The sequence below is a fragment of the Brachyhypopomus gauderio genome, chromosome 13 (assembly GCF_052324685.1).
Source record: "Brachyhypopomus gauderio isolate BG-103 chromosome 13, BGAUD_0.2, whole genome shotgun sequence".
Taxonomy (NCBI): domain Eukaryota; kingdom Metazoa; phylum Chordata; class Actinopteri; order Gymnotiformes; family Hypopomidae; genus Brachyhypopomus; species Brachyhypopomus gauderio.
In genome coordinates this window covers 3,745,637-3,761,074 of record NC_135223.1, presented here as the reverse complement: position 1 = coordinate 3,761,074, position 15,438 = coordinate 3,745,637, and the positions used below count along the sequence as shown (strand labels likewise).

Genomic DNA, 15,438 nt, shown 5'->3' with positions numbered 1-15,438 from the left:
CCGTCCCGGGGTGCTAACAGGACCAAGTGCCCCGAACCCACGTCGATGGGCGGATCCGAAGCACCCAGTCCTGCGTCTGGGAGATGACCGCCCTCGGAGTCCGCCACGAACAGCCTAGAACACCCTCCCTGGGAAGACGGGGGAAAACACGTTAGACACATTCAACGGGACGTTTACAAACACACAAACAGGAACATTAACACACAGAGGCACGAAAGGGAAAAGGAGGTTAGGCAGACATATGGGAATACATACGAACACAGGGACAGACACACATGCAACAGGCGCCAAGCTACGCACCAGGAGGAGAGCGATGAGGGGAGAGAGACCGGGAGCTGCTGGCGCTGCAGTGGGTACTCCCCCTCCTGCCTTTGCTGCAAACCCTCCGCTGGGAGCAGCGTGGCTGGCAGACGCGCCTGGTGCAGCGCGGCTAGCGGACGCGCCTGGTGCAGCGCGGCTAGCGGACGCGCCTGGTGCAGCGCGGCTGAAGGACACTCCAGGCAGACTGCATGAGAGTCCATCGTCGATCTCCATCGGCTACTCCTCCTCTGCCTGGCTCCATTTCATGGACTCGACTGGGCTCTCACACCGGGAGAAGTCCATGGCGCTGGCGTCGGACGGTCCGACGGACGCGTCGCTATACCGCTTCATTCCTCCCCTCGCGGTCCCCGCGGATAGCTCCGAGGGGGGAGGGCTCTCCTCTTCCTCCTCGGTGTAGGAGCCTTCCTCCTCCTCGGTGTAGGACCCCTCGTCATCTTCCTCTTCTCCGCCGTAGTCTGCGGAGCACACCGACGGAGGGTAGTCCTCTTCCTCTCTCCCACCGTAGTCTACGGTGGGCGCGGAGCACACCGACGGAGGGTAGTCCTCTTCCTCCTCTTCTCTCCCACCGTAGTCTATGGTAGGAGCGGAGCACACCGACGGAGGGTAGTCCTCCTCCTCCTCCTCTCTCCCACCATAGTCTACGGTGGAGGCGGAGCATACGGATGGAGGGTAAGCGTCTTCCTCTCCTTCCTCCTCCTCGCTGGGAGAGTCAACCTCCCGGAACTCGCTCTCGGGGGTCCTCTTCGTTGCGCAGAGCTCCACTGAGCCTACCCGTATTGGCGAGAGTTCCCTGGTGGGAGGGGGATGTCGCTCCCTCCACACCCGTACCGCTGACTGGCGATACTCCTCTGCCATTTCGGGAATATCGGTCTCCCGTGCTGCGCACAGCATGTAGGCGCTTACTGGATCCTGTTTCAGCTGCTCGGGAGTCGGCGTGGTGGTATTGCGCTGGGCAGGTGACGCGGCATGGCCTTGCTTGCTAGGGCGCTGGCCCTTCTTTGGCCGGGTGGTGTAGCCTGGCATTCTTGGGGTGTCTCCGACGGCTCGTCGTTCTGTGACGTTCGGTGGCTGGACGAAGGACGAGACACGAAATCCTTTTCTCACAGACGTCACGTTTATTTTCTACAGGTATTGCGCAATAGCGCATGAGTAACGTATAAACAGACACGGCAAAGTGTAGACATTAGACAACGACGAGCACAAGACACTGCGCGAACGCACATTAAATAGACAGACCACATATGCCCCGCGTGATTACGAGACGAGCCACAGGTGAGACGAATTACAAGACACACCCACGGAGTTACACTGACGCAGACGAGTAGTCGTAGACGACGTGAACACACGCTCCAAAGGGAGGGTTCGGGGACCGTAACGTGACAGTTCTCACTTGTTTACAATTGTTTTTTGCTTGTTTCTGGTTGCACTTTAACCCCAACGGGGAAATTTAAGTGAAAAATAAATTTAAACATTTTTTTAACCATTCCTTTATCATCTGCAGTTTTTTAGTAGAGGAAAATAAATCTAGTAAAATCGAAAATTGGATAAAAAAAAAATTAATCGAAGATTTTTTTGGAGGGCCATATCGCCCAGCTCTACACGGAGCGCTAACTCATCCTTGAGCTCTTCCGAAAGACCTTCTTGGAATATGGCCATGAGCACATCAGAACCCCACCCTCTCTCTGAAGCGAGCGTTCTGAATTTTAGTGAATATTTTGCTACGGACATTCTACCCTAGCATAGGCGCAACAGGCGCGGACCCACTACCCCACCAGATGACAGATGATAAAATGCGTGCTTCATGGTGGCAGAAAACAGTTCATACATACAGTTCATTCAGCACACATCAGCCCGTGATTCCCACAGAGGAGTAGCCCAAGCTAAAGCTTTGTCATTCAATAAAGCCACTACGTAGGCTACTTTAGAACATTCGGTTGGGAAACTTGATGGTTGCTGTTCAAACACCAGTGCGCACTGTAACAGGAAACCTCTACACCCTTCAGAGTCTCCTAAATAACAAGCAGGAGGAGGGAGAGCGTGCCTCGACTGGCCTTGTGAGAGACGTTTCACTAGAGGCACGGGTATAACTGGTTAGAGCCTGTATAATGGTTGAGAGGTTGCCAAGCTGCTGTGTTATCTGTCGGAGCGCCTAGTCTTGACCACTAAGTAGCTGCCCCTGAGCAGTGAGAGCAGCCCCGAGCTCAGCTGCCTCGCGAGTCGCGGCTGGGTCCATGTTTAAGGCTGATTCATTCTGTAACGCGGTGGGTATGGTGACGTAACCACTGCGCGAAAAAACTGAGAAGCAGACCCAAGTGCCGGCTCGAACCAAGTATGTCTCGCTGCAGCCTGCAGGAAGGCGGAGTTGGACATCCAACCCCGCCCACATCCAACTCCACCCTCTAATGCGCTCTCGTGCGCCAACCCACTACTTCTTCATTCGAGAATAATTGTGTGGCACTTGAAAATACGCATAATAACTCACAAGTGTTCAAGAGACACGTCGTTGCGCTTAAATTACACATACCTCGTTTACTTTGTGTATTGTTCCACGTATGTTATTCATTATTTTTATTTATTGGGTGGCGAACGTAAAATGTTGACTGGGGGATGTAAAATGGACACAAATGAAGTATTATATCGCGATCTATCGCTCGCGGGTGGTTGGCGCCAGAGCGAACTAGTAACTCATTGAATCATAGATGTAGATCAGAGGTAAATAGATTTTTTCGGCGTGAGAAATCGGATGTGTGGCGTGAGAGCGTGTGAAGACGGTCAAATGCGTGTGTCTCACGCTCAGTGCATGAGAGTTGGCAACCCTGCTACTATAAGTACACAATTAAAATGGTAATGTTTACTGTTTACTGGTAATGTTGGTGATGGAGAAGGGGTATGTTGGTAATGTTGGTAATGGAGAAGGGGTGTAATCAGGGCTTAATTTGAGCTGGATCCTGCCGGAACAGGATCCGGGAACTCTTTCATTTTGAAGGGTGCGTTCCGGGAACTGTCTGCCTCGATCCGGTAACTTTCAAGCCTACCAATTATAAGTTATGAAGAAATCTGTCTGCGTTGAACCAATTAATTGAACAAATAATTCTATAAAAGACATTTTTAAACACAAAATCCACATTCCTAAATCACATAAGAGCTCTCCTTTTTAGCTATGCCTTTCCGTGTCTCCCATAAAGCTAGTTATACTTTCGTGAGTGACCGTAGCGCGCGACTCCGCACACATCGCGCGCGTCACATTTTTTAGTGTCCTCCTGAAACGATGTGTGGTAGTATAAAGAAACACCCCTCAAAAACAGGGGAAGGAACATTTACCTGACCAATTTTAATGTTGCTTTGTGTTTCAGATTTGAAAAGTGCTGGAATTTAGGCTAAAGTACTTGAAAATGCACTTAAAATGCACTTCTGCACTTAAAACACTTATAAAACACTAATTAATACACTAAACTAAAACACTAAACAATAATTTTAAAGTAATTTATATATATACGAATTGGTTTGTTATTTTGACATTTGTGCGCCTAAGCGTTGGGCTTTGTGTGCGATCCGGTGACATTGTTGGCCTCAGTGACCCCTTGTCTCATGCCGCTGTTTGCGTTCCGGCATCGTTTGATTTACAAATTAAGCACTGGGTGTAATAGTAATGTTGGTGTTTAGTGTACTCAAGCAGCCCATTATGATGTTGCCACTAGGGATGCAAATTATCGATTAATTCATTAATCGTTAGTTGATTGATCTTATCGATCGACTTTCGATTAATCAATAAGCGGCGTTTTTCACCTGAATTTCAGTGTTTCAATAGGGCCTTTAAAAATATCAGCTAAATGGTTCACTTTGTTCAAAAAGTATATATTATATTATGATAATTATATTGTATTATATGATATATTGCTCAAGTAATTATGCATTAGGAAATTTTTATGGTATAACAAAATACATTCTTTCATTTAAAAAGGAATAAATTAAGGACTGGCTCCGTTCTTGCATTTGAAACATTAGACATTAGACAAAAAAAAGAAGAAATTAAATAGAGAGCCAAACAGAATATTATTGAGCCTATGCTTGGACAATGTTTCTAGCGTTGTAGTGAACACATGCTGTAACACGACCGGAGAGTGCCCAAGTCTCCACAACATCATTGAGCTTGTCAGCTAAATTGTCAGCGGTGTGTCTATCCGACATGTTCGTCGTAATCAGCACTGCAGATTTTAGCTGCCAGTTCTCGTCAGTGTAGTGGCACGTCACGGTAATGTAACTTTCTGTTGTTAGAGCCGTCCAACAATCTGTTGTAAGGGCTACATCAGTAGCAGTAGCTAGCTTTGTTTTTAGCTCACTCTTCTTTATTCGTAGCGAGCTTCGAAAACGCTCGCCTTCCCAGTGTAGCTGTGATTTTAGGTTGACCAGGTGCAGTGGTGATATGCAGGACAGCTGCACGGTGTTCAAATGATAATTGAGTGAGCTAGTGGAACTGTTGTACTTCAATACCGCATTACACACAGAACATTTGACTTCTTTGCCTAAATTAACAATGTTGAAATTGTAGCGACTACTACTCCTCGCAGCGAGTTCCCTAACAGACAGGCACTTGGCCCTTTAAGTAACACTGGGGGAGCGGAGAGAGAACGGTGCTATTGTTTGAGTTGCGTGGAAAATAAAGTTTCCCTCATCGGGATTTTCTGGATTACGCAGTTTCTGTCTTGTTTCCCGAACCCGCTTCAAAATGGTCCCACACCGCACGTCTTTTCGCCCGCTTCATTTTGTTTGCCACTCTGGTCTTTCGCGACACGTGTTCACTTCTCGTTCTTACGCTCTGTTCAAGTTACTACAGTAGCACGCTAAAACGATTAATCGTGATTAATACATGTTGATCGACTAACCTCTTGATCGACAATTAATCGAAAGTCGATTAATCATTTGCATCCCTAGTTGCCACCACGCACCCCAGGGACACTGACGATGGCTCAGTGTCTTATCATGTGCCTTTCCCTGTGCCTTGTTTTAGTAAAGTTGTAAAGGAACTTTACAACCACTGTTGCTACATTAATATTTATTTTATTGCTGTACCTTTGGGTAAGAGAGTAATGTAATTTCAGTCATTTGTATGTCCTGTACATATTCAGAATTGTCAATTAAACTATTCAAGAAACATCTAAAAAGATTGTTCTAAGACTTAAATTATTCATGTGGGATAATAAAGAAAAACATACATTTTGGTCAATAACATGTGAGTGTTTTTCTTGGCATCTGTTAAACTAATTAAAATCTGGAAGTTCTGGAAGTTCTGTTTACTGGAAGCAAAAACAGTCCGAGTTTCGAACGTAACATGGGCGTGGCTTCGGACTTGAGAAGAGGGTGGAGTTGGATGTGGGCGGGGTTGGATGTCCAACTCCGCCTTCCTGCAGGCTGCAGCGAGAGGCTTCTCGCTCGAACTGGCCGATTGCTGATTGCGTCGATTCAGTCTAGCACTGACTCGGGAGGCATAAGGCGTGGCATCCGAGCCAGCCCTGATAAACACCCACTCTGTATGCCCGCAACGCAACCCCTTTAAGATCCAGTCTGCCCAGTCATTACTTTATTCCAGGTTCACTGGTTTTGGGAGGAGTGGGCTACTGACGCTCTCCTGGGACTGAGTTATGTGTAGGGTGAGTTCATGAATTTGTTAAACTCACATTAACACGTTCCCTCTGTTCTGCGGTTCCAGAGGCGATCTATGGCTGACACTAGCTTCTGCCTTGTCTTCTGCTTTTCCTTTTAATCCCTGGTCATAAGGAAATCAGAGATTCCTCACATCAGTTCCTCCCCACCTGCTTGCTCCTGGAGAAAGACAGTGTGTGGCTGCAGATCCTCATTGCTTTGCTTTTGTGTGAGGTAGCCAAATCCCTCCCACTCAGATTTTCCTGTCGATGGATTTGCAGCAGGATATTTCTTCTTCACGATGACAAGTTGGGCAATTAAAATGATGAAGCATTTTGCTGGAAGAAAAGTTATGAATAAAATCATCCTTCTAAGATGTGTAAAGTCCAAGGACCCCCGACAGAATTTCACCATTTAGTGAGACAACAGGCTCAAAGGGTTTAGGTTTTAGATCAATGAAAATTAATAATGATGTTTAAAAAAAAAGTTAATTTGCTGACCTTTAAGCTTTAATTAAGCATCTAATCATCTAATAAGCAGGTGGTTTGTATGTTGTAATGCAGCATGCAGTAATACAACGCACAGTAAATGTCTAGTGTACATTGGAGTGTACTGTCAATATTGCTGTTTCACTATTGATTGCCCTGACGTTCCTTTCAGATCCCAATACTAGTCTGTGCTACTGGTTGATAACATCAGAACTACTTCTGGGACCATCTTTCAGTGGTTGTAGTAGAATACAAAACTATTAAAGTGCTTGCTTTGAATTAAAACTATATTTAATTTCATGCTTCATATGCTGTTAAGAGCTGGTCACGGGGTGCTCGGCACCCAGAAATTTTAACACACCGACATTTTCACACACACTGCACCTGCCCCATTCCCAATAACCCCATTACTAATAATGTGCACCTGTGCCTAGTTTGTTCTTCACCTGTTTAAGCCCAGAAGTTCCCTCCTCCAGTGTTATTGATCTTTGCATCAGTGCTACAAGAGTTACTGCCTGCTCCCGCACTACGAAACTTACCGCTGCTTTTTTAATGGATTTGGTTTGTTGCTCTTTTAGCTCGCTACTATGCATGATATGTTGCTATGGAGAAAAAACACACACCTCAACTCAAACGTAGATGTCATTCTGAAAAAGCTTCCAGCGAGTATGATATATAAAATGGTTATTAATTTCATGAATCACCATTGTAAAGTGCCTCAATACAATTTCATTTTATGCTCCAACTGGTTTCGACTGAAACAGAATATTAAAATAGACTGCTTCATTTACCATTAATTCTAGTCTGCAGAAATAATCTATAACCATCATAGAGACAATATATCCTTGATATATGTTTTATGTCGTATATGGAGTCATGGCTGAGAAAGCAACAAAATTGAAGCAGATACTGTATATGTTTGATAACATATAACATTCCTTTGCAAAAGGTGACATGACGAACCTTCATTGAAATGATAATTTATTGCTGGAATTCTCAATTAAATGAGTGCAGTTACCATGGCTTAAACATAATTGACGTCTTACCCCAAGAAAAATTGATCGCTGCCAGCTGTTGCAAGTTCCATTATTCTACAAGTTAATGAAACTAGTTTCAAAAAGTTATTCTTCTTTCAAAACATGTGAGCAGAATATCATTTTGTGTGACTGCAAAGTCCTCTCGATACCGCCTTCTCCACATAATAGCATCATTACTAATCTTTCTAATCTGCCTCTTTCAATGAAACAACTTTTTTTTAAAGAAATCATGGTTCAGGTTCAGGTTCTGGTGTATGATTTATCTCCATACAAGAGCGCAGTGACGACTTATCCAAGAGGTCACAAAAGACCCAAAAAGAACATCCAAAGAACTGCAGGCCTCACTTGCCTCAGTTTAGGTTAGTGTTCAAGACTCAACCATAATAAAGAGACTGGACAAAAATGGACTGCATAGCAATGTTTCAAGATGAAAACCACTCAGCAAAAAGAACATAAAGGCTCATTTCAGTTTTGACAGAAAATGTCTTTTGGGAAAAGACTTTTGGGATAATACTCTGTGGACTGATGCGACAAAAGGCGAACTTTTTGTATGGTGTATGTCCAATTACATGTGGCATAAAGGTAACACAGCATTTCAGAAAAGGAACATAATGCCAACAGTAAAATATGGTGTTGGTAGTATGATGGAACTAATCCATCCCACCCAGAAAGGACAAAATTGTATTCTTGGAATTCTTGCTATAAAAAGTTAATGGCATCAATGTTACCCAAGCTCAGCTTCAGGAGGTGGGTCACACCATCTTAGCCAGTTACTGCAAAACCAGGGACGCTACACGAGCCAATTTGTGTAATATATCATAGTTTCTTGGAAAGTATAGAGAGAGTCTGGTTAGGTGAAAGCCCATGTGACAGGCAGGACGTTTTGAGAAGAGGTGGGACTCAAAGAAAAGTCAAAGCACGCCAAAGAGGGAAATCTTACTATTCTTCAATCAATTCTTACTATTGATTAGAATTCTGTCCACTTCAGCAAAATTATAGCAAAGCTTTTACATAAATGTTCAAGGTTTGCATTCTGAGCAACTCTGCAACAGATGAATACACTATACATCTTATCTCATGTTTAGTCTAAACACAAAGAAGAAGTTAAAAAAGCCTAACTGTTTATGACAATGGTGATAGTTTCAGCTCTAATATCATCTAAATGTTTAAAATATTTCTTACATAGGAGATGCTATTCTTCTTCTTCATGGTAATGGTGACCTCTTGTGGTCAGCTAAGAGATTCAAAGGAGAACATTCTTTTTCAAGAGAAAAAAGCCCTTTTCTCTCCTCACATGGATTATGTAAAATTTTGTCATGTCTCTATTCATTTTTTCCCTGATTTGACTAAACAGGTCTGTGCGACAGGCACACCGTTTAGATGTATTGGTGTGCGATTCCGCCCGTACGTGATTCCTCACGCAGTCAGCAGTAATGCGGTTCTCAACGTGCAGGGTTACATCACCGCCTGGCTGCCCCCGAGTTCCCCTACTGCCAACCCTGCGGAGGGAACATTACGCCTGTATCAGTAAATAACAGATGCTGTTCCCCCTGCTGTGAAAGCCCCTGGTTCTCCAGTCACTGGGCTGGGGGAACACATGCCACGGAAAGCCCGTCAGAAGAAGCAGAACTGTGCTGTCACTCAGCGAGACGGAGCATGGTGTGGGAGAACATTCTGATGCTGGCAGGTCTTTATGCTCAACCCTTAACGCATCTGCTCTAAGAGCTCCAGAGGTGGAGAGGCCCGGCTGCCATGGTTCAGCGCCACAGAGGTTGTTTTATGATCGCGGCTCGATATGGTGGTTGCATTGGTCGGTACCTCAGTGGAATTTAATGAATTATATTTATATTAGGGCTGTTGGCAGAGTGTTAATGGAGTTAGATGGTGCAGTGGTATAGGGACATCCCATTGCAGAGGTGTGTGTGTGTGCGTCTTTGGAGATTTGAAGGAGCTCTCTAACTACTTGTTTCGAAATAAGACATTACAACAAATGTGAGATGTGGCTGGTTTTGAGAAATAACTATTGATCACGTCATGTTGACGAAACAAATGGCTCACAGCTGAGCCCAGATGTTTACCACTGCCATCCCACAAGGCTGATCTCCATCCCTCCCAATTGCTAATGTTGTAGCTATTTTACAAGCTCAAGCTGACATGCTGGGTTCTAAATTTTAGAGGTATAATCAGTCTCAACATATTACAAAGCATCATATAAAAACAGATAGCAATACACAAATTCAAAAGCATTATTACTACGCTGACTTTGCCCACCTGAATTTACACATCATATAAATTATACACTTATCAGAGGACATTCTGGTTGTTTTTCCTGGGCAAGCTCAGTTTACATAAAAGATCAAACATAGAAGATCACAAGTGGTGTAGGAGAAGCCTGAGATGGCAAGAGACCTGATATAGAGGAGCACAGGCATCAGGACACCGCAGTCTGGATGAAGGTAACACTAGACACAAGGTCACTGGATCAATCACTGAGGTTTGATTAAGGTACTATTCAGTTTACCAAAGCTCATTATGTCCTTTGATTGATGATGGAACCCAAAATCGATATTTTAAAGTAAAATGGGCTTTAATTGTGGACTCCAAATATAGCTTCAAGGAAGAAATGCTGAACACGTTACTCAAAATTTAATTCAATTTGTAAAGCCTATTAAACACCTCAAGCAATTGCTGTTTGCTTTGAAAATAAAAAGAGAGTCAACCTTCTTTCAAGACTGGGTAGATTGGGTTTGCTGGAAGGAAAAAATGAGCCAACTCTCATTAGCAACAAAACTGCTGCATGGACAAATCTTTGCAATGGCATCTAAACCACAGCAATAATAATCTAATAATCCCATATCCATTTAATACTCATCCAAATCCCAAAATATAATAATGCTTTGCTTCAGTATGGTAGGGTTCTGCAAGTGAATACCATCTAAGAAAAGATAATATAAATGTATGTATCTGATGGGGCTCACTCAATTGTGTAGACAATCAGAAATGCAAAGAGATCAAATTAAAAGGAATATAATTCACAATTACATGTTACTGGCCATTTTAAGTCAAGTCATGCGAAAGTCAAGTCACAATCAGTTGATGATGGAGAATATTGTAGTGGCTGAATAACCATAGATGAGAATAGACTACATTGAGAATAACTTTGACAATACCTGTGAACAGTGGGTGCGTCACTCAAATGCTGAGTTCAACACAAACGGGCTTTTCTAGCATGCCAGCTTTAATCAATGTGGGACCCAAGCCTCTTACCTTCCCCACACTGAACCATACAGTGCAACACACACACACACACACACACACACACACACACACACACACACAACAAGGCAGTGATCCTGTGGGAAATCCAGATCCAGACAAAAAACAAGTAGCGTTAAAGCAACCAGACATCCTGACGGGAGATAATATTCAGTAAACAGCAGTGGGAATAGATGTGGCAGCCCAAAGTAATGAAAGCACCATTAGAAAGTAAAAAAAAAGACCACAGACTGAAAGCAGAAATAGAAAAAATATAAAAGGTCAACACCAAGTTTGTCCCAGTGGTGATAAGGACACTTGAGGCTTTAACGAAGATCATTTTTGCTTATTCTCTAATTTTGAGAAATAACTACTGTAAAACCATCTTAAATTGAATACTGAATACATACTGAAAACACATTTTGTGTATTATTATTTAAAGTAAACTTTTTAAAAGTAAATTGTTATTGTTATAGTTTAAAACTGGTTTGTGTCATCACAACGAAACCTGATCACATTGCTATTTTGGCTGTTTCATTATTTGAGTTTTGTTGCTCACTCTATTCTCTTTTGTAACACTGTAACATTGATTATCTGTTGTAATGCAGAAAGGCAATATCAGCTCTTGGATGCTTCCACACTATTGGATGATTAATACAACCCACTTTTCCTCTCCAGCGCTACAATTACAGGGCCAATGTCTGGAAGACAACTACATCCATCTAATTAATAACAACATTACAATATTTCTGTAAAAGGATACTTGGATTATATATATATATATATATATATATATATATATATATATATATATATATATATATATATATATATATATAAATCTGCATCATGTCTATAATCAGCATCATGTCTTCTCAGCATAAGCGACTGTGCAATTATAGCATTTTGATTTAAAGATTAACAGCTTGCAAAAGAGAAGGTCAGTCCATTGTGTCTTCTGCACATGAAAGGATTCATGCATTTTTTATCGGTTCCTGCTCAGGGCAAAACAGCTCCTATTCCTGACACTCAGCTGTAACCCAAAGCTCCAACAAGGGCAGGACAAATTTTCTAACCACTGCAAATTCCTGGACTGGTCAGATGTGATTCTAGGCCTTTTATAATCAGGATTCATTATGGTCATGGTTTAAAGAAGCAAATGTATATGTAAATGATGTATATTTCACATCACAGTATAACGTACCTTATCCAATACTTCCAAATGTTGGGAAAAAATGTGTACAAATTGTGATAGCCTACAAACTTCACTTGGCTATAATGAGTTTGTGTTTATTGAACTCATCTCAGGGCTGGAGGAATAACTTGAAGCCATTTGCTTAGTTCCAGCTCTGTAAGAGTTTCAGCTCAATGGACAGCTCTAATTCTGATTTTAAAGGCATAGTTATATTAATCCAAGAACTTTCAGAGTATTGCTTATATAATGTTTAACTATAGAGAGCTGTGCATCAGAAAATAGAAATAGAAGATAATCATTGTCTTCACTTGGATTTAAGAGCAATATCAACTGCTTCATCTTGTCATAATGACTGCAACCTTAGTAAACAAATCCCAGATCAGGGGCGCTAGTTCTAGATCAGCATCAAGAATAACTACCAATAGTGAAAGTCCCCATATTCATTACTCAAATCAGTGATCCATTTTATTCCGCTGTAATCCTTCCATGCCACAGACCACTGCAGGCGAGGGTTTTGCCACATGGGTATGCTCAATCTCTTTTAGACGCAATAAGAAATGTTTATGATTAGAATTGATGGATATGGTGGTAAAGGATATTGGGGTCAGTGCTGTGCATTATGTATCTTCTACACTTGGATACAGTTTCCTGCCTCTTCTTGGCCGGTTCTCTCTCGGCGTGAGTGATGACTGAGCCCTAATTACTCACGTAGGGTTAAAACCAAAGTGGAATGAAGTCAATATGAGACCACACTTCCTCTCCACTGTAAGCTGGATTAATTAAAAATCTACTTGCAGATATTTGATTTACTACAATGTTTGTTATTAGTTGAAATGTCACAATTGAAAACAATCGTCATTAGTCCGTCATTACGAATCGGGGAGATATTTTTTTTGAAAATCACTTGTAGTTATCTGGTCATAAACATAAATTTCACTTAATGTGCCGTATTTTGTCAATTGTGATTTTTACACCGCAATCTAAATTTGTCCTCCGCTTTTAACCCATCTGTGCAGTTAGAACACACACACACACACACACTAGTGATTACTAGGAGGCTGTGGATCACACATGCCCAGAGCGGTGGGCAGCCCTAGCCTGGCACCCGGGGAGCAGTTGGGGTTAGGTCCCTTGCTCAGGGGCACCTCAGTCATGGCCTCAGGTCTGGGAATCAAACCCACGACCCTCCGGTCACAAGCCCAGTTTCCTACCACCAGGCCATGTCATACTATTTTAAATCTTCTGTGTGGTTTAGATCAACTACTGCTGACCACTGTGTATTTAATGAAACAATGTTAATGTCAGATTGAATGTCCCTTAGATTGAGCTGAACACATTCTTTTCATAACTTCCTTGAAATTTTATCTGTATTCACTTCTTTTAACATCAAGTGAAAGACTTTACCAAATGACAGGAGGCACAAGCAGAAATAACAACTTCCTCCATTTTGCCCAACTCTTCTAGGTGGAAGGAACACCTGCGTCCAAGTCATGAGCTACTTACCGGGTAGAAGTTCTCCGGCCCACAATCCTTGCCTCGGTACTTGCAGTCCAGGAGCATGTCTTCAATGTTGTGACTCGCTCTCTGCACAAAGTCCAGCATGTTGAACGTCTTGCTGGGGTAAAACTTGGTGTTGTCTGTGGGTTGTCCGAGGGCGGCCATGAAGGCGTCGAAGTCCTTCTGATCCACGCCAAGCATTCCCGCCATCCAGAACAGGTCGTTCCGTTGCATCTTGGAACGGCGGTAGCTGTTGTAATTGCAGAGGGTGATGGCAGGGAAGAACATGGTCGGACTGTCCATCTCGTCCAGTATGGTGACATAGGGGTAGGCGTAGTACTGCATCACAGCTCCGGCTACCTGGTAGAGGAAGATGGAGAGCGAAGTGGTGAAGGCGGATGCCCAGAGGGCACGGCGGATGGTAATCCCTCCGGGCAGGAATATGTGACTCAGTCCGTGAAGGGTGCAGTTGGCTCCGAACACTGTGATGTCCGACGGCCGAGGCTGCTCCTCTTCTTCCGCAGTGCCCAGCATCTCAGCGGCCAAACAGAAACCAAAGTCTGCAGAGACCTTAATGCAGTGTTACCCAAAGCGGGACGGCTCACGTGAAAAAAGCTTCTTACTGTCGTGATGCGTCCTACAGAACAGAAGGGGGTTGTCAGAAATGAGAGACCCCCCTGTTCTCGCTGGTGGTGTGTTTTCCTTTCTAGGAGTGTATGGGAAGGGCCAGAGGTCGGGTTTCGTAGAGGACTAGATCTGGTCCCTCAGCGGATCAAATGAACATTAGGAGGAGGCAGATGTGGAAGCATAGATGAAAATCAATGATGTATATAAATAAATCTGATGAAGAGATTCATATATAAACATAAAATTATTTTACATTTTTAATGTAGAGAAGAAAAGTGAACAGGAGAACATTTTCACAAGTTAGATTTTGTGCTACAATATCTGGCAAAAGCATTTCCAGTCTGGAGAGACAGACTGCTGGTGTAGGCTGTTAGATGTAGGCAGTCCAACAACTTAACTACCCTGGAATTCATCTCCATCTCCACTACTTTCCATTCTTTAGTAGAACTAGAGTTTTTATCCCCATGACATATCATCTCTTATAACAGCAGATAAGTATCATGACACAAAGGACGCAATTGGAGTCAGTCTTGCAAATCTTTTAAGAAAATAATTTTTACCTGCTGAAAAAACAAGAAAGGGAAACAATAATATCATTCCACAATTGTTTAACAACTTTCATTAAGACTCCGGGCTAGACGTCCTTGCAGCTACCAGTCTTGGACAAAGAATGTAAACATCCGGCTCGGCTGCAAATAGACAATAAAATGCATGTCAACAAACTGGTACTACAGTCCACTGTCCAAACTACTTAAGCAGTGATTTCCACCTAACAAGGGAGCGCATATTAGGACTTTAGCACTTGAAGGTGACAGAGGACATCACAGTGCATTTAATTAGAAAGCATTTACAGGAAGAGAGTGTGAAAGAGATTTGTGCGAAGAGGTGGCCAACATTAATAATAATAATAATAATAATAATAATAACAATATTTTATTTAATAAGCGCCTTTCAATACACCCAAGGACACTGCACAATAAAAGCAAACAATAGAAGGAAAATATAAAAACATTAAAATACAATTTTAACGTTAAAATACATTCTGCAGAGTCAACCACTACAGACATCCAAACTTCATGTGGCCTTCAGATTAGCTCAAGAACAATGCAAAGAGAGCTTCATGGAATGGGTTTCCATGATTGAGCAGCTGCATCCAATCCATAATCGCACTTCTCCTGGATCTCATGGACAAGTCTGGATTTGGTGGTTGCCAGGAGAACGGTACTTGTCTGAATGCATTCCATGCTCCCACCTTTGTGGGAATAGTTTGGAGCTGGCCTCTTCCTCTTCAAATATGACTGTGCACCAGTGCACAAAGCAAGGTCCATAAAGACATGGATGGCAGAGTCTGGTGTGTATGAACTTGACTGGCCTGCAC

At 42.9% G+C, this 15,438-nt stretch overlaps 1 protein-coding gene across 2 annotated transcripts in view; it reads right to left on the bottom strand.

The window, feature by feature from the left end:
* The window catches only part of LOC143473384 (acid-sensing ion channel 1C-like), a 40,547-nt gene extending 26,477 nt beyond the window's left edge, over positions 1-14,070 (bottom strand). For both annotated transcript variants that reach the window (XM_076970356.1, XM_076970357.1), the window contains exon 1: positions 13,440-14,070. In XM_076970356.1, the coding sequence (XP_076826471.1) occupies positions 13,440-13,967 (528 nt within the window). In that variant the 5' untranslated portion in view covers positions 13,968-14,070. The remainder of the gene's footprint in view (positions 1-13,439) is intronic.
* Positions 14,071-15,438: the final 1,368 nt, after the last annotated feature.